General features: G+C 43.0%; 1 protein-coding gene across 1 annotated transcript in view; it reads right to left on the bottom strand.

Moving 5' to 3' along the window:
• Positions 1-1,471: 1,471 nt before the first annotated feature.
• pcdh1a (protocadherin 1a) overlaps positions 1,472-20,466 on the bottom strand; it is a 128,961-nt gene continuing 109,966 nt past the window's right edge. Inside the window, exon 5 of the mRNA XM_058076818.2 lies at positions 1,472-4,094. Within this exon, the coding sequence (XP_057932801.2) occupies positions 3,721-4,094 (374 nt within the window). The 3' untranslated portion in view covers positions 1,472-3,720. The remainder of the gene's footprint in view (positions 4,095-20,466) is intronic.

Below are 20,466 nucleotides of genomic sequence, written 5' to 3'. Positions count from 1 at the left end.
TGGTGTGTTTCTTGCCAGATTGTTCCCTGCTCCTCGCCTGTATCTTGATCCTTCCACCTTTTGTTATTTCGTATTTTTTGATGGTTTAGTTCCAGTGTATTTTTCTTGTACTTTGCCTTTTTGTGTATATGTATTTTGTATTACCTTTTGTTGATAAAATCATGTTACATGGATTAACTCGCTAAATTGGGATGCTGGCCAATTGTGATAGCGACACTGATTGTTGTCATCGTCAAAACTTGAGTCACTTGGTAACGGCCCGTGCTAGCCAGTTTTCCATCTCTTCGGACTCTAAATGTAACTTTTTTTTTTTTTTTTACCATAGTGACATGTTGTCTTAAAAAAGCTGTTAGTTCGGAGCTCGTTTTTGTCCCACGGGAAACCTACAGGTAGCTTGCCAGAACATTTGCCTTCATTTTTATAACTATAATTTTACATATTATTTTACAATTAGAATTTAATTTTACAACTTTAATTTTCCTTGTTATACTTTTATAACTAATCATATTAACCTGAAACATCAAACTAAACTCAGGTTTGTCAAATACAAAATTTCTTTCACATGACAGCAAACTAACAATAAACAATGGGGTTGGCGACCCTGCAAACAAGGTGTCCCTGTTTTATTCTGACGGGAGTTGGCAACCCTGTTCACCCCGGACTCGTTCGTAACGCCTCGCTTGCATCCCCCAGGCCACTAGCAAAACGTAATGCTACAGTTTTGTTTTGGGGTTTGGAAAAGTTAACGCTAAGTGTAGCATTAATGTTGGTATTTGAATTTGTATTTGTGCCCCAGTAATGCATGAATTACCTGCCAGGTTTTAGCTGTTGTAATATCTTTAGAATGCACAGAAAAGGGGGAAAGACTTGTGTTCATGTTTCACCTAAGGATTGTGAATGATGGGCTATGCTGGAGCCTATCCCAGCTGAGTCTGGGCAAGTACACCTTAGACCGGTCGCCAGCCCGTCGCATATGGACTCACACATTCATACCTATGGGCAATTTGGAGTTGCCAATTAACCTAACATGCGTGTTTTTGGAATGGGGGAGGAGTACCTGGAAAAACCCAAATATACAAACTCCACTAAAAGATTCAAACCCAGATCTTCCGGATCGTGACATGCTAACCACTAGCACATCATGCAAAAAAAAGCTCTTTCCCTTTAAGTTGGGCTAATGATGGTTGAGTTCTCCGACGCTCTTGGAGGAGCCACCTCTGACCACAGGTAGGTGAGGTTAGAATGGGATACTTTGAAATAACAATGGCAGTGCTCATAATGAAGAGGAGGACATGAGGATGTACTCCACCGTTGGTAAGATGCAAGGGTTGTTTTTTCATGGGGGTAAATAACCCATTACATATGCATTAGATCTGAGAGGAGTCCTCCAGGAAGGGAAGTGACTAACAAGCGAATGGATTGTCTCGGGGAAAAAAATCTGATCCCTAACAGAGTGAGTCAGACGAATTTGAGTTTGGTGTTTGGTCGTTGTGACCAAGTCAACCGGTTTGATGATAAACTTTTAGGTCACAGTGATGAGAGTCAACGGAACCTAATGTCTGCTGCGGAGGTTTCTCCACCCACGGCGAGGCTCCGCAGGGAGCAGAGGTAAAGGCCATTCTGCTATGATTAGGGGTTGAAGGTGTGTGTGATTATATGGAGCGGATAAATGCTTTCCCACAATATTGAGCTCCTCTCCCGGAGATGTTTTCAATCAAAGTTTTAAACAGCAGCGCCAAAAAAAAAGCTTCAAAATTCAGAGTCAAATGACTTTTTTTGCTATCAGCCTCTGCCAGACAAAAATATATGTAGAGCACACCATTCAAAATGTATTTACAGCACTGTACAGCTAGAGAACATTTTGTCTGATTGTTAGTCAAAAGCGTTACGCCTTCCGGCAGAGCCTGACTGGCTGTCTATCAAAATGATCTAAGAATGGCACAAAGAGCACTGATCACAACTTCAGTTTCAATTTCAAAAAGATCACTGGACAACGCAAGTTACGGGGACCGAGAAGTGCAAAACATTTTAAGAAAAAAGCAAACCTGGGGAATGTACCAAAATCAGTTTTTCACAGGGAATCAAAATATTTGGACAAATCAGGTCCAGGGAGGTGCTGCATTCCTTTTCCGGTTCATGTTGGTCGCCGAGAAGGGCCAAACACCTGAACACAAAGCAAAACAAATTGCAATTGGACCACCCGGAAGGGTGCATATCCCAGCATGCCCTTGTTAAAATATACTAGAGGAGTCCATCTGTTCCTTGCGTCTGGAAAGAACCATTGAACAACTCCAACCACCGGAGCTGGCCAAAGTACCCCAGACTAAAATATTCTTGGGTATAAGGTTGACAGCCTAACTTTCATCTATTCCTGGGATACTTCATGAATTTATTATTATTATTAGCATCGCCATCATCATACTGCAATGGCCAACAACACATTTTGAAGAAGGAATTAATGGTTAGGGTTAGGGTTAAGGTTAAAGTTAGCATCAGGGTTAAAGTTAGGGTGAGGGTTAAAGTTAGGGTTAAGGTTAAGGTAGGATTAGGTTTTTTTTTTTAAAATATATTTATTTGGGCAAATACTCGAAACACCACAGTGCATTTCCCACACCAATCAAAATACAACTCTCCATTATTTACATTTGTATTCAGCTATCTGATCACAAGCCCAAAAGGAATAGGCTGAAGCAAAAGCTTATAAATGCCTACCTTTTTTGCAAGATATAATCATGTTCATGCCACTGTCTTGTTTTCCCCTGTTATTATTAGCATTGTAATATTATTATTGTTATTATCATTATCATTATTATCATTATTGTTATAATCTTTATCATTATTACCATCATTATAATCATCATTAATATTACCATTTTCATCATTATAATTAATTTTTTGATTTTTTTTTAATTATTTATTTTTATAGACTTCATTGCTTCTTGTAGAGTGCTGTATCATTCCATCTGTTATTTTCTGAAATCCGCAGTATTTGTGCTTTTATTGTCAATTTATTAGCCACTTATTTGTGATATGTACATATAATTTTCTGGATTACATGAGTTAGGGTTAGGGTTAAAGTCAGCGTCAGGGTTAAAGTTAGGGATAAAGTCAAGGTTAAGGTTAAGGCTAGGGTTACAGTTAGGGTTAAGGTTAGGGCCAAAGTTAGGGCTAGGGTTAAAGTTACGGTCGGTTTCGGGAAGAACACAACTGAAGACTGTATTTCCTCATGTAAATGTTAGCCAATATAGCAGTGTTGTCATTGGTACTCAGTTTTGAGTATTTGAGTTTGACAAAATGGGCAAAACGCTCAAAGCATGATGTGACTGTCCTCCATTAGCAACCGCCTGTTGATTCCTGTTTGATTCATGCGGTACATGAATCACGTTCCCCTTCCAGGTGAAGTAATTGTAATTTGTTGTGCTTTTTCTTGACATGTTTGCACTTCTCCTTCTCGGTCACCGTAGCAGGTTGGCTAACTACAACAATAATCAGTTACCACTTTTGTAGTAATGACGCATCCTGCAAGATTGTGTATAAATAAATGAATGCGTGTGTCAATTAAATGTTGTGGAATTTGTAACAAATACGCTCATAGGTGGAGATGGCAAATGACCCAAGTGACCATGCCAGCAATTGGATGAATCACAGTCTTCTGTTACACCTGGGCAGGTAGCCTGTTTTCTTCTTGTCTTCATCTCTGCACGGAATCAAGGTTGATATTCACAGATAGATTTCTCGTTTGGGAGTGTGGGCGGACGGGGAGGTGGGCGGGAACTCAGACGTTACGCTGAGGGGCATCTCCTCCAAAGGGCAGTCCTGACTGGCGTCCTGACCGCTGCTGGCGTAGGCACTGCGAGAGGGCGGAAGGCGTGATCGGTGCTCTTCGCCACCCAGAATGGCGCTCCCGTTCGCCAGGCGTCCCAGACTCCCTCTTTCCTGGTAAGGCACAAAGGTGGAGAGTTTCGGGGGGTTCCTCGTCGTCCTGCGTACGGGAGAGGGATGCCCGGGCATCCAGCAGGCGTCTGAGTGGCCCAATTCGCTGCACTCAGTCGTACAGTTTCCGGTCATTGCCACATCGGGCAGCGAGCGAATGTCTGTGGGCGGGAGAGAGACGGGATTGTCAGTTTGTTATGAAATGTCAAGTTAGCCAAACATAGCAAACACACACAAAACGTGTAAAGAAAAAATGCCATATCCGATGAGAAATGGTGTCATCTGAGCCCAACGAATCCTGAACCCCCCCCCCTCCGCTTTTAAGGTCTTTGCAGCTGTTGCTAAGCACTGAGCAGCAGTTGCTATGTAGCTGTTGCTATGCGCTGGGTAATGAGCTCTACTGTGTGTAGTCCACTAGCTGATGCGATGCATTCAGGAGATGGCATGCTGCGTCTGTGTCGTTTAGAAGTATCAAGCAGCGGTTAGTCTGGCACGCTCCAAACACATCACTAGACCGTTAAGTTTCAACAGCAGCATATTGATTTCCACTACATGTCATTTGTGTGCGCCCAAAAATGTGCTGGCATCGGTGGTGGTGGTGGTGGTGTGGGGGGGTGGGCTTTGGGGTGGGGGGAACATACGCATGGACGCAATACATCAGACTTGAATGAGGGGAGGGATGGATTTCTCCGGGCAAAAACATTGGTATTGATTGACAGCACTGAAATGGGTTCTCTGCCCTTCATTATGTGTTCCTAATTTCAAAAATGGGTCCATGACCCAGTGACCTTATTTCCATGTACAAAAAGCACCAAAAGAAGTTTTTTTTTTATCTCTAGTCTATAAAAATGAGTCTTTTAAAAAAGCATCCAAAAATTGCAATGCAATATTAAACCTGATATAATACAAATGTTAAACCCGATGGCCATGCTTTTAAATCAACTTTCAGTTCCAACAAGGTCAGCCAAGTCGCACTTTTGTTCATAGTTTGGCTGGTCCTGCTGGTCCTGCTGGTACTGGTTCGACTACGGCCCTGTCCACACGGGAACGTTCCTAGGAGGTTTAAAGAAAGGTGCGTGGACATTGTGCCGGCTCACTGGGTGAAAAAGATGGGGCGCTGTAACAGACTCGCGGAGGGAACCACGTGACACACCAAACCAAAGAAGAAGACAGAACACAAGCACATAAGACCGTCGTCTCTATCGAGACTTAATTCAGAGTGGAATTTCTTCTGAGTCATTTAGGAGAAAAAGATCATGTGATGTGAAAATAACAGGAGAATGTTGACAGGGGAAGTCATGTGGTATTCAGATGTCAGGTTGGCTTCTCGTCAAAGCTCACTTCTGGTCATGTGAAAGCGACGGGTCGGTGACGTCATTGTTTCTGAAAAACATCGGTTTGGATGTCTTTAGGAAAACAACTAGCCGGCGTTCTCCTATTTTCCACTCTAGAAGCCATTTTCAAAAACCACCGCCTCACGGCACCCAGAATGACGTTTCCATGTGGATGAGAGGCTACTGCACAAACGACAAAATAAATAACTTTGGCCTGATATGAGGAAATTATGACGTCAGCTGTACAGTGCAGGTGACTAAATCAAGAGCTCCTGACTGTGACGTTAACAACCTGAGCTCACTTGTTTCCGAGGAAGACAATTTACGGCAAAAGAAAACATCCGGCACACAAAAAACCTTATCAGGCACCTGAGATGTTTGAAAAGTGCAAAAGGTTGGCCAGAGGAGTCTGCGTTATCACAACAGCTGCTCGGAGCGTGTCTCAGAATACAGCACACCTTGCTGGGCCACAGCAGGTGGCTTCCTCCGCTCTATTATCTGGTTCTCCTGGTAGAGGTAATGTGATATTCATAATGTCGTGATGTTTGATTGGGACACATCAACAGGTACACTTGGTCACATCCTAATTTCTTTCAGTCCATCGTACCTCCAGGTGTGCATCAACTGCACTTCCATCTAAATCTAAAAAGTAGATATCAAAAATGTATCAGTTTGTTTTCTTTGCAATGGTTTCATCAGTGCACTAAGAATGCACTGGCATTAACGTATTTGCAGCAGGCACCCTGCTGACTTGTCATGCTGCCTACCTGTTGACAGACTCGCCATTCAGCTGTGGTTAAATTGAAATACTTTGGAATTTGTCTTTGTTATCCCTTCTCACAGACACGGACAGGCGATCAATGTCTGTAGAGCAAAGAGCTGCCAGTCTCGCTCTGACACCAGCCACGTGTAATGTTTTAATTGCTATAATAAATCCAGGACTGTAATGTCATGTCTGCATTGCACATACAGTAGAAGAGGCTGCCCACTACCCACCACACATGCCTGAATACACACAGCATCAGAGTGGACCTATTTGTATGGAAAGCAAAGAGCTTGGTGGTTCACAAATGAAAAAGCCGTTGCTGCATGTGAATGATGCAAGAAGACGAGATGGTGTACCAGCGGCAGTTAGAACAACTCTGAGAGGGAATGCCATCTTAAAGAGCCCCGCATCAGTACTGCATCCGTGACCGGCAGCATCATAATTATCCACCAAAATGTCAGACCTCGACGGCTGGAAAAAGCACATCTGGACTACCAGGATTGAAATCAATCAAAAAGCTGGAAAGAGACAGCTTGTGTCGAAGCTTGTCATAAGATTTGAAATGCTAAAAAAAATGCTATTATTTCTAATTCCACGTTCTACAAGTAGGAGGTTTGTTTGTTTTTACTTCCGCCTTGACCCTACAGTTATGAAGTCAATTACGTTTAAGCCATTAGTAAAAAAAAATGTACAATTTAACAAAACCCACAAATGATGGCCTCTGACATTTTGGTACAAATTATTTTCTGTCTTGACCCGTTTGGTGGAGCTAGAGATTATTAGAACGCGCTAGGCAGACTATCATATCAATGTCAGGCACCACTCTTAAGGTGTCAGGGAGTGACGTCTACCAACGTACATCATCGGTTACACTCTCATCCGGATCATGGCACCAATGTAGTCCTTTGGGATCCGCAGAATGAGAGTTGAGAGTGCTAGCCATTGACCTAGTAGCCGGGACTGTGAAATCGATATCTAGTGGGACTCTCAAGGTGTCAGAGAGTAGCGTACCAACGTACCAATGTACCAACTTACGAACGTACCAACGTATCAACCTACCAATGTACCAATATACCAACATATCAACGTACAAATGTACCAACGTACCAACGTACCAATGTGCCAACGTACCAACTTATCAACATACCATGTACCAACGTGCCAACGTACCAATGTACCAACATACCAATGTACCAATGTACCAACGTACCAACATATCAACGTACCATGTACCAATGTACCAACGTAACAATGTACCAATGTACCAACATACCAATGTACCAACGTATCAACATACCAATGTACCAATGTACCAATGTGCCAACGTGCCAACGTACCAACGTACCAACATACCAATGTACCAACGTACCAACATACCAACATACCAACGTACCAACGTACCAATGTGCCAACGTACCATTATACCAATGTACAAACGTACCAACATACCAATGTACCAACGTACCAACATACCAACGTACCAACGTACCAATGTGCCAACGTACCATCATACCAATGTACCAACGTACCAACATACCAACGTACCAATGTACCAACGTACAGCCCAACAACTGCACAATCTAGCATCCTTTACACCAATGTAATCTGTCCACCCCTATGCAGGCCAGGGACTCGAACCAGGGTTGGCAGAATGAGAGTCAAGAGCTATCGAGTTAGAAGCCCAGACTGTCAACTCGATGTTTAGCATGACTCTTAACCAAGGACATCCGCATTTGTTATTTATAAATCAAATATTTACATCATGGAAAACCTGCTTATATGTATACCTGATATGCATACCTTCTAAATATGTTTTTTTTACATTATTAGCGCCCTCTAGACATGAAATAACAACCCTATATTCACCTTTACACTCCTGTTACCCAAAATGGTGGACATGATAAGACACAATCAGACATACAATATGGTTTTAAGATTATTAGACATGGAATAACAACCCTATAGTCACAGTTTCTAATTGTATTACCCAATATAGTAGGCATAAGAGAAAATAAGACATATAAGACATAAAGACAAATATGGTTTTTAACATTATCACAGACCACTAGGGAGCTTTACACACCTGGTATCCAATATGGTAGACACCATAAGAGATAATAAGATGTCCAAGATATAAATAAGACAACATGTTCCAGTTGTACTTCCTGTTTCTGTGCCGTACTCACTGTGGTGGCTATTAGTGACACCAAGTCCGTGCCACGCGTAGAATGCTACATACCATCACAACATGTCTTTGAATGTAGCTTCTGAATGAATTATATATGTATTTTACTAGACATTTTATTAGACATTTGAAAATACACAATGAGTGCATATTATAACTGCAGCATACACAAGGTAACCTATACTGCAAGGACAAATGTATCATAAAATGATAATTACTGCACAAAGAAGGTTACTCCATTTTTTTGCTACTCTTAAGCTCATTGTTCCCCTAATCCTAATTGCTGGTGTAAAGACTTCTAAAGGCATTTGCCTCCCAACTAAGCAATGCCTTTCTATATTCCAGTTGAATGGTTTCATCCTGCTACAATTATGACCAAGAAATTGTGATTATTTTCAGCGTGATTCATAACAAATACGGTACACGGCTAAAAGAAGTGCACACACGCACAGCTTTTCTAAGAGACAGAAAAGCGATGCAAGACTGTCTCACGCATGATGACTGCAGTTTATTTCTCATCTCCCCCAAGAATATTGTCTGTATGCATCACTGCGGTCAAATGGACTCCCGCTTACAGAAGATGTTCGAGGGAGGAGAGTTTGGCCAAGTGTTGAGGAATGCGCTTCAGAGCGCGAACACACTCATGTAGGCAAAGACTCCAAAAGGATTTCACACTTGATTAAAACCTCTCCACAGCTTCCAGGAGGTTTACTCCGCACCAAGCCGCAACGTGTCAAATTCTGCACAGCTGCAAAACCAAAAAATTGTTTACAGTGGGTCCCCACATGTTCACCATTCAACACTGGCACATTTTTACTTCACTTAATTGGTTGCAAACCCGACCGCAGTAAGTGAATTTCCTCAAATTAGGATTCAATATTAATGAACAAAATATTCTATAAACCTGTTCATGCAAAAATACCTCTGTACTTCACAGGAGGCACTGAAGGAAAGACTCACATGCCCAACATTTAAGAATGTCTTGACGTCCCTTGCTCTATCATGTTTAAAAAAAAAATTAAATAAAATGATGAGAAATTAGACGTAATATTGTGGTCACTTGGCACCAGTATTATTATGAGACATGATGTTAGATTACATTACCTTCCACACTGCATGGAGACTGGTTACTGAGCCAGCAGAGCTCAGCTGACCTGCCATGGCTGAGACACACCAGCCATGGCTAAGACAGACACGGCAGCCATGGCTGAGAAGGACACGCCATGGCTGAGACAGACACCACAGCCATGGCTGAGAAGGACATGCCATGGCTGAGACAGACACCGCAGCCATGGCTGAGAAGGACACGCCATGGCTGAGACAGACACAGAATTGCTGAGAAGGACACACCATGGCAGAGACAGACACAGCATGGCTGAGGAGAACACGCCATGGCAGATGGCAGCCATGGCTGAGAAGGGTAAGCCATGGCTGAGACAGACACGGCATGACTGAGAAGGACACGCCATGGCTGAGACAGACACAGCAGCCATGGCTGAGACAGACACGGCCTGGCTGAGACGGACGTCATGGCTGAGAAGAACACGTCATGGCTGAAATCGAATGAAAAAAGGTTGTCCTCTCATTTTGTGTGGAAGTGGTAGGTTTTCTTTCTTTATCCCACTGTGTTTAAGTTGACGAGGCTAACTAGTGAGCTCGCTAGCTTGCTGTGTCAGTAGTTCTCATCTCTCCTCTGTCCCTGTAGTGATCTCACATTGTAGCCTGTACAATGTGATGTAAACGAACAAAAATAGGAACGTAAAAGTGACTATAGGGGTGTTATTTCATGTCTAAAAAGCTCTATTAATGTAAAACCACATATACAACACAAACATATATTTTATGCTCTAACTATGAAAATATTCAGTCTATTAATATTTTTTAATTAATATATATTAAATTCACTTATTGCTGTCGGGTGTGGAATCAATTAAGCCTGATAAACGAGGGACAACAGTATAGTTAGACATTTTCTCTAGAAGCTACCTTTATCCACTTGTCATTCATCTGAAAGAACGTGTGTGGTCTCTCATCTACGTCGAAGCCAGCAGCAGATTTTCCCTTAGCACACGGTTTTCTCTATTTCCTGGTAGTCCCGGGTCGTAATCTCCATGAAACGTGCTGGTTTACTGTTCTCATTTTACCAATCTTTACGCTGAACTTTGAAACAAAATGCAACAATCTTCTTAAAAGACAGCAGCTTTACTGATTGTCAGTTTAACTAATTGACTTCCGATTGACTGTGATTTCAGGACACTGGACATATTTATTGACACTAAAAGCAAGCGTGTAATGCAACGTGATGCCAAGCAGCACTGAGTGCTCATCAACAATATTAATGGCCATAAAATAGGCAATGACAGCTAAATACACTCCCTTGCCTGCCAAAGTCTGACATTTTCTTCTTCCAGCGTCAGAGCGCATTTTGTACATTAGCAGGAGACAACATGCATGTTGAAACAGCAGCGGCCTTAGCGGTGATTTACCAGCCATGTTTGAGTTTCATCTCCTCTTCCATGTGAGAGTTCAATTCAGGAATGGCTGTTGCTTTTGGAGTGGCTGCTGCTGTCATGTGTACGCATATTATTTCAAGCTTACAGCAGTTGTCAACATGTAGTAACACTAATGCACAAGCGTACATGCATTTATGACAGAATGCTGGAATGCAACCCCCCCCCCACCACACACACACGCTGAAAGAAATGAATAATTTATTATCATAGGTTGACTTGAAGCTGCAGAACACAAATCAGCAGCGTCTGCTTCACTCCTCAAAACAAACAGGAGGTGCTAAAGTCATCCTAAAGTTTCAAGATGTGATGGCCCGGATGAACGGGGGTGTTGCGGGGGGCGATCATGTACTAGATAAGGCCGAGCTCTGCTGCTGCGGTTAATTAGTTCCAGACCTAACAATAAATTAGCAGAAGGATGCCTCGTTTGTAAATATATATTTTTAAGACCATAGAAAAAACCTTATTACGGCCTTCCAAGTGTTTTTCATTCATTCATTTTCTACCGCTTTTCCTCACGAGGGTCGCGGGGGTGCTGGAGCCTATCCCAGCTGTCTTGTCCCTGGACTGGTAGCCAGCCAATCACAGGGCACAACCATTCCCACTAACATTCATACCTATGGACAATTTGGAGTGGCCAATTAACCTAGCATGTTTTTGGAATGTGGGAGGAAACCGGAGTACCCGGGTGGAATTGAACCATGGTCTCCTAGCTGTAGGGTCTGCGCGCTAACCACTCAACCGCCGTGCAGCCTTTCTAAGTGTTTTTTTGTTACATTATTAGAGCCCTCTGGTCATGATCGCGATATGTTTCTCCTTCCTCTCATGACACACTCCTGCCACCTAGTGGCCATTTTGAATGGCATTTAAAATTGCTCTAAATCCTAATCCATTGGTGAGTTGCATCATCACCCTTATAGCCTCTGGACATGCAAAACATGAAATAGGTAAAAATACAATATTGGATTCAGGTTTATAAAAACGTATAACTACGTCTACAAATGAGCTAAGCATTAGTGGAACTTTCTTTCTGAGTGATTTGGTTTCACTTAGCAACACAGAAAGGAAAGCTACACCTAGCGTTAAAAACAAAACGACAGCTCCAATATGTAGCTTAGCTTTGGCTAGTGACCTGAGGCATTGGGAGCAAGTGTGTGCTGGCTGTGGTGTGGCATGGTGTCGCTACGTCAGTACCGTAGTTCCTGGGCGTAACAATAGCCACGTATACATGGACCCAAATATTCCAATTCCATTCGGGTTATTTGCTCATTCCAAAAGAAAAGTGCCAATCCAAATGAATATACAATGGGATTCACAGGGATGGAATATTCCTTTCCCCAATCCGATTGAGGTATCTTGTACCCGCTCAATCGGAAAGTTGTCAGACTGCGTTCTTCTCCGTGGTGTTTTTCTTCTTCTGTTGTTTATTGGCGGTTGGCAAGCAGCTTTGGTGTACATTAGCGCCATCTGTGGAACAGAATCTAAACCCTTCTATACGCCATTCACAAGTCCACTTTTATTCAAAAAGAAAATACATATCTATATAAAACATGTGCCCAGCTTAATTATAAAATATTAGCAAGATTGAACTTTATCTTTTCCTGTTCCCGGGTGCGTTCTTTCAGCGAATGCTGAGATATGACGTACCACCCAGCTCCAGACGTTCTTTGATTTAAAAAAATGAAGGTGAGCAATCGGCACTGGACTGCTGCGGAAAGTTTGTTTTTGATTCAAACTAAATTTCAAGATTGGACGAAGGAAAAACTGGCAATACGGAGTGAAAGAAAACTGGAGGAAGTCGGTATCACGTGATGTTGGTGTTTACGCTTTACTGCGCATTGACTATTGTGGTTGATTATAGCAGTGCATGTAGACACAAGATTGGAATATTTCTTTCCATGTATACCATTGCTTTCGGAAAGGTCATTTTTCCATTTGGATTGAGATTCGGATTGAGATTGCATTCGGAAAGAGAAAAACTCCTCATGTAAACAGGGCTATTGTTAATAATAATGGCAATATGCTTCATATGCAGCTCATTATGCAAATGGAACACTGTGACGCTTTTTGGAGTTTTTTTTCCAGACGGCTCTACAGGCGGAATTGTTGTGTCTCAAGGCGTGCATTTTTAGCTGCCTCCTTTTTAGCTGTTTTAATATCTTTACAACACACAGCAAAGAGAAAGGCATGTGGAATTGTGGAGGAGTGTATTTTTGGACTAATAGGCCATATTCTACCACGAAACAGCATGAAAAGATGGGGCAAAGTGGGGCGGGGGAAATAATTTGAAGCCAGTACACCTGCAGCTTTCTCCATTTATATTGCATCAGTCCCAAGTGTAATCTAAGCGAACGTTATCACAAAAAAGGTCATTTTCTACAGCCTGGGTGTCTTTAGCATCAACAAGTCGGTGTGAACCTTTGCAAAGCTCCTAAAAGCACTCGGGCTGCAGTGGCATAACATGCCCTCCACAGCGCAGTCACAGGGGTAGGGGTATACACGCAGCTTAACCCCCCCCACCCCACGCCCTCCGGCTGACTGATACATGTGAGGGGTGGGTTTGCACGCCGCTTGCATCAGGGTGCCAGTGGGAGGTGTTGAGTGTCTGAAGCAGGCTTCCTCATCGTCTGATCCCCTGCCCAAAGGCATTGGGAGGTGGCGGTATGGGAGGGGGGGAAGCTGCCTCTTCCTGAGATTTCACACTGCTGCTCTCCGTTTGATTGCAAATGCTGCGTCTACCCACCGGCTGCTTTCCAGCGCGTGTGCCGCACGGCTATGATCGATGGCGGAAAAAATATGAGAGAGCCACAGCTCATAGAGGGATAACAGCCACTATCGTTATGGAGTGTGTGGGCGATATTAATGGCGTGTTTGTGGTCCCTGCAAACAGTTTATGTGGCAAATGACTAAAAAAGTTCCAGCAAGAAAAATAAGCAGACATTAGTGTCTGGTTCTGGCTGTCGGTATAATAACTGGCTGTGAATGCATACCATGTTTGTCAGGCTGTGAAGGGGAAAAAAACAACAAACCAGGGTTTTGTATATCTTTAGCTGTGACATGTCAAGCCTGTTTTTGTACAAGTGCTCAGAACAGTTTCTCATGGCAAGCCGAAGGAACCGAAAACAGCCTTTTGTTCTCCAGAGAGGGTGCACTTTTTTTTTGTTCACAGACGATAAGTGCGAGCACACAAACACTGTTGACATCCACGTTTGACTTGCACAGTGTAATGAAGAGAAAAATGCTGGCGTTTGTGACCCCGCACTTGTACTTTTACATCTCCGTTGGGATGTTCCCCAAGGTCGGGGCGTTTGCCACCTCCAGCTCACTGGAAATGACACGACACAAACTTGACGTTTATGTGCTGCAATGCCGCGGCCGTAATTGGGATGCATTTATTCCAAAACATGCTTTGTGTACGGCGCCTCCAACACAAAGCATCATTGTGTCTTTGACAGCTTTCGGGGGTGCTGTCTATTTTTAAAACACATTTCACTTGTTGTGGCTTTGGTACGAACGCAACACTTGAACATGTAAATGATGTGAAGTTTTGGCAGGAACGAGTTCACAACGAGGCTAAAGTTCACAGGAAGGAATATCCATCTTGAACAATCCAACCCTCACAAGCGGCGGGTGTCGGACCTCTTAGCAGTTTTCTCTTGCGACAAGTCTGAACCCACAGACCAAAGACACTGGCCAGCAACTGCAATGACTGCATAAAGCTCACAAACATAAACATGTCAGAACCGCCACAACCTCTCTGCAGCGCGTCACTGTCAGCGTGAGACAGCAACATTTTAGCAAATATTTCTTTTCACCACAGCTCGGCTCAGTAAAAATAGCACAAAATATGAACGACGCAGGGGGAGATCAGGAGACCAGGGTTCAATTCCACCCTGAGCCATTTCTGTGTGGAGTTTGCACGTTCTCCCTGTGCATGCGTGGGTTTTTTCCGGGTACTCTGGTTTCCTCCCACATTCCAAAAACATGCTAGGTTAATTGGCCACTCCAAATTGTCCATAGGTATGAATGTGAGTGTGAATGGTTGTTTGTCTATATGTGCCCTGTGATTGGCTGGCCACCAGTCCAGGGTGTACCCCGCCTCTCGCCCAAAGACAGGTGGGATAGGCTCCAGAAATGAATGAATGAATGAATGAACGACGCAACCGAGCGGACAGCATTTTTGTCAGAAGGTTGTGGCTTCGTACATTGTTTAAAAGTGCCCCTGAGCAAGGCATCAACACCGACTGCTTGGGTAAGCCACTATTTGCATAGCCTTTGGACACTAATAGGACTCGGGGGTGTCCAAACTGGTCATTTGTAGCCTGAGGCCGTTTTTTTACCACGCCATAGTTCATTCATTCATTTTCTACCGCTATCCCAGCTGTCTTCGGGCGAGAGGCGGGGTACACCCTGGACTGGTGGCCAGCCAATCACAGGGCATACCTCAAACTGCACACAGAGAGGGTGGAATCGAACCCTGGTCTCCTAGCTGCCACACCTCAGTACATTTTAAAAATACAACAAAATTACAACAAAATGGAGCTGTAATATGATGTAATATTACAATTAATAATAAAACTATCATAACGTTGTGGTTTGATCATCACTGTCTTCCTAAATTGCCTTTTTTGAGACATGAATCCCAACTAAATGATTGGTTGTTTGTTGGTAGACTATAATCAGCTATGAATCAAAACACTGAAATACAAGTTATATACACATGTTAGCGTAAGTAACTGAATTACCTTAACACTGCATGACGTCAGCCATGGCATATCCCACATCATAGAGTGAAAAAAATGTTATCCTCCCGTGTAGTGTGGAAGTGGTAAGTTTTGGACATCTTCAGTGGAGAATAAATACATTTGAGAGTAACTGGTTGCCTCAGTAGCTTGCTAGCAAGCGGCTGTTTGGAGTTGACGATTCTACACGGCTCTATTAATGGTGTAATTAATAAAAATCTCAAAAAAGTCATACAGAGGTTTTCTGTGCTCTTTGAAAAGATTCCGTTTTTAATTGGAGCCAATTAATCCAGTGGAGCTGGCGACCTAAAGTGTGCTTGCCCCCCAGTGCGGTTGATTTTGAGTGTAATACCGAATCTCTCCATGATGGTTTCAAAAGAATTGTTGATTTTCCATCTTCTTCCCCCCATGGATGGAACCTTGAAGTGTTTGTCTGAGCGGAAATGTCGGCCGGCGGCACGTCAGGAAGAGCTTCTGCGGATGGTTCACCAGGTGACGGTGCTACTCCTGTCAGTTCTTCCGACACGCACAATTTTGTCGACGAAGCACCTTGTTTGGAATACGACTTGGCGAGGGGCTGCATTTGACAAAGCCTTGGCACCTGCTGACAGATCACGCGATGCACCAGCTCCTCCAATTGAGGAGTTGATATGTGATGTGTCAAGTCACACCAAGGCTCTGATAACACCACGAGGGCATCTTTACACTAAAACATACACCGGCCGTCTGCAAGGGCTGGGACAAGACAGTACGGTTTGCATTGTGAAGCTGATTTCATCATATTGATCCACAGCTGCTCCAAACAACCAAAAAAAAGACATATTTCAAGAAAAAAACAAAACAAAACACTTAATTCTGCAAGTTCACATCAGCTCATGAATCACTTTGTCACTTTGTGTTTTGGGCATATTTATTCTGTCACAATACATTTGCCTTCAAGAAGAATAATTATGCTATCCAATTATGCTATTGGGTGCAATAATTCATGCAGCATGTTCTTACTTTAGCGCTTACCATGCACATGAAGTAAAATCCTATTCCTTATTGCCCCTCCTTTTATTTAGAACCCTTTGGGACAAATGAGGTATTGTTAGTCTGACTCATGCAATATAAATACAAATGATAAAAGCTCAAATAAAGACACGTGGATTTGCACACATTGACAGATTTTTGGTCAAAAACAACCCCCCCCCCCCCCCCCGAACCCCAAATAGGCCATAGTCAGTCATAATTTAGAAACCCCTTGCTTATTGAGGTTAACTGGGTTCATATTTCTGAAGCCTTTTTACAAGCTTCTGAATAAAGTTCATGTTTAACATTATTAGAGCTCTCTAGACATGAAATAACACCCCTATACTCACCTTCACACTCCCATTACCCAATATATAAGTGCGTTTCCGCAAAGTAGGATTCCTTATTCATAATTTTAATATTTTCTTCATTACAGCTAGGCCTGGACAATAGCGATATTTGCTTCAAGCATGATATCAAAAGGGGGTCGAGTGGTTAGCGCGCAGACCTCACAGCGAGGAGACCAGGGTTCAATTCCATCCTCGGCCATCTCTGTGTGGAGTTTGCATGTTCTCCCCGTGGATGCGTGGGTTTTCTCCGGGTACTCCGGTTTCCTCCCACATTCCAAAAACATGCTAGGTTAATTGGCCACTCCAAATTGTCCATAGGTATGAATGTGAGTGTGAATGGTTGTTTGTCTATATGTGCCCTGTGATTGGCTGGCCACCAGTACAAGGTGTAGCCCACCTCAGCTGGGATAGGCTCCAGCATCCCCCGAGACCCTCATGAGGAAAAAGCGGTAGAAAATGAATGAATGATATCAAAAGCACCCGTATCGCCGATATTGATATTACTGGATTTGAGCTGTATCTCCCTAATGCCGACAAAGGAGGGAGGAAGGGTGGAGCAGAAGGTCGGCGGTTCAGTAGAAGCTAACAGGCTAGCTCGTCTGCAGTGGAAGAACTCGGCAAGGAATGAGCAGTAACTCGGTAATACGGAGGAACTTCCAAAGCAGAGCCTTAAATAAATCATTTTCACCAGCTTGAAACTCCAATATGAGGAGTGTGTGCCATGTCTGCCGCTCCTGTTACGTTCCTCATGAGAGGAAAAGCAACGTATCTCATTGCTAATACAGGATATGGTCCCGGTTGCAGAAATGGAAAAATATATATAAGCTATAAAAACCTGCTGAAAACGATGGACTCGCCATGTCCAGCCAAGTTTGAAGTCCCAACTACTTAGCACAAGCTCTAGCACAAATGTAGAAGGAAGTTAGCCATATGCTAATAAGCTAAGCTAATTTTTGACTGGTTGACATTTTAAAAGGTCCTCATAAACCAGGCACTCCTTCATATTTTGTTCTTGAATTTGAGCATAGCTAAAGGTTTGTTCTAAAAAATATTATATTTGACCCTGTTTATATCTAACGTATTTTCTGGACTATAAGTCGCTCCAGAGTATACGTTGCACATTATTTTTAAATGCTATTTTTGAATGTGCCTCTTGTATGAAGCTTTAAAATATTTTTAAAAATCCTCATAAGTTCCTCATAAATTTTAATAAAACAACTTGCCACTCACATTTGGCTTTCATTTTGTCTAAATTCCCTCTGTTAAAAAAATATTGGCATATATATTGTATACTGATATTCAACCTATATATACAGTTTTAGGTCCATATCGCCCCAGTCCTAATTACTGCATTATTATTATTATTTATTATTATTTTTTTTACATCAATGTGCATCTGTTTATTACACAAGGTGTAATAGTTATAGTAGTGCCGCCATTTTTAGCAGTGTACAGTTCAAATAGTTGGACTTTTGGTCAGATGACTGTATACCAATCTGGAATTCCAGCTGGCAAGCGGTGTGGTTTAATTAGAGGAGCCTCGTCCCTTCACCCACCATTCCAGGATGAGATGGGCGCCGCCTAACTGGATTGTGCATTTAGCATTGAGCTTGTTAGCTTCCGTCATTCATTCATTCATTTGCTGCATGCATTCATTTTCTACCGCTTTTCCTCACGAGGGTCGCGGGGGGTGCTGGAGCCTATCCCAGCTGTCTTCAGACGAGAGGCGGGGTCCACCCTGGACTGGTGGCCAGCCAATCACAGCGCACATATAGACAAACAACCATTCACACTCACATTCATAACTATGGACAATTTGGAGTGGCCAATTAACCTAGCATGTTTTTGGAATGTGGGAGGAAACCGGAGTACCCGGAGAAAACCCACGCATGCACGGGGAGAACATGCAAACTCCACACAGAGATGGCCGAGGGTGGAATTGAACCCTGGTCTCCTAGCTGTGACGTCTGCACGCTAACCACTCGTCCGCTGTGTGGCTCCCGTTGCTAGTCAACAACTGCAATTGAAGAGCGAAGGTTCTGGTGTCACGATCGGGTTAGTCGGCAGAGAGCAGGACCAAAATGCAGATAAAAACGTGTCTTTTGATACTTGAGCAATGCAGCAAGCAAACAGACAGCAACTACCAAACAAGCCAAACAAATGACAATGAAGCCGCAAAAGAAAGAGCACACACCTGAACTAAATAGGGAGTAGGAAATTAGAGGCAGGTGCGTGAAATGAGAAAGAATAGAGAGAACGAAAGGAAGTAGTTACAAAATAAGGGCATGGACACCGGAACAGAGGCAAAGAAGGAAACTAAAAGATCTGTCACAAGGGGGTAACGCCCACATCGTCTCTTTTATTGCAAATGTCGATCCAAAATCAGAGGAGAGGATTTGGAGGGGTAAAGGGGAGCCATGTTTAAAAATGAATGATTTTTTATTATTTTTCAATTTTATTTTTGCCACTTCCTGGTAGTTTAAATTCCATTTAGCTTTCATTCAGAGGGTGAATTGTGTTACTGGCCACTTGTAAGCTGCAGACATTTTGCTGATTATTTTATGCAAAACATGTCATACTTATTTGGCTTTCTGATTGCACTCTGGTTGGACTTCAAGGTGACGCGGAACAAAACAAGCCACCAAAAATATCAATTTTGCGAGCTTTTTTGGCAGATTAAACACCCCCCCCAAAATACTGTCATGATTGTTGAACACTGTGTTTAATCAGCTAGCCCTCCCCTGATGACGATGTGACATTTACTTGGCGAGACCAAGAGTGTCTATTCCTGTCTCAAACCGAGGATTGTGAGTTTTTTTGGGCTCTTCTGTCGAGTGTTTTTTACGGCCTCCTAACTCTGAAGCATCCAAACACTTCCAAGAGTTTTTATGTTTGCCCTCTATTGCCCTGTGTGCAAGGCACATTACCCTGAAGATCCAAAGTGTGCAACAAGAAACGATATTTGGTTGTGTAGTCGGGCGGAAACATTGCAACATTCCAGTGCAGTTGTCGCTTGCGCCACCTACGGTTCAGTCATTGATCGTATTGACATGTAAAACAGATGTCTTCCATGAGCCATTTGCTGTTTTCTTCCTGGCATTGATCCTGATGTATCCCCTGGCTAATTGGAGCTTTGATCCGCGGTGTGAGGTCCCGTTAACACATGGCTGACATTAGGATCCACTAAGCCTTATACCAACATGGCAGGCTGCATGGAATACATGTTGAAGAACACAAACGTATCCTTTCATTCTGCTGCTTACCCCCAAACCATGGACCAAGAGGTCAGAGCCTAGGTTGTGATCAGAACCTGGGTGGTTTTGGAGCTGTCTGGGCAAAGTGCCACAATATTAGGCACTACTACGTGTAATACTAGTATTTGCCTACATTAGACAGGGAATACTATTGAGTACCGCTCTACAGGTATGTGCAATGTAGTGAAGATCAAATTCAGTCTTTTCTACTGTTAATCTGTTCAGGGTCACGGGCCGCCCGAGTAAATCACCGGGACAAAAATGACAGAATATCCACATTGATGGCTAATTTAGAGTCTTCAGTTCGCCTAACGTGTCTTCGGACGATGGAACACAAAAACCACTGCAGCTTAGCGACTTTCTTAGAATTACTCTACAACC

The sequence above is a fragment of the Doryrhamphus excisus genome, linkage group LG1 (assembly GCF_037039965.1).
Source record: "Doryrhamphus excisus strain RoL-2023G ecotype Guam linkage group LG1, RoL_Dexc_Guam_v1.1, whole genome shotgun sequence".
Classification (NCBI taxonomy): domain Eukaryota; kingdom Metazoa; phylum Chordata; class Actinopteri; order Syngnathiformes; family Syngnathidae; genus Doryrhamphus; species Doryrhamphus excisus.
This window is presented reverse-complemented; position numbering and strand designations above follow the sequence as displayed.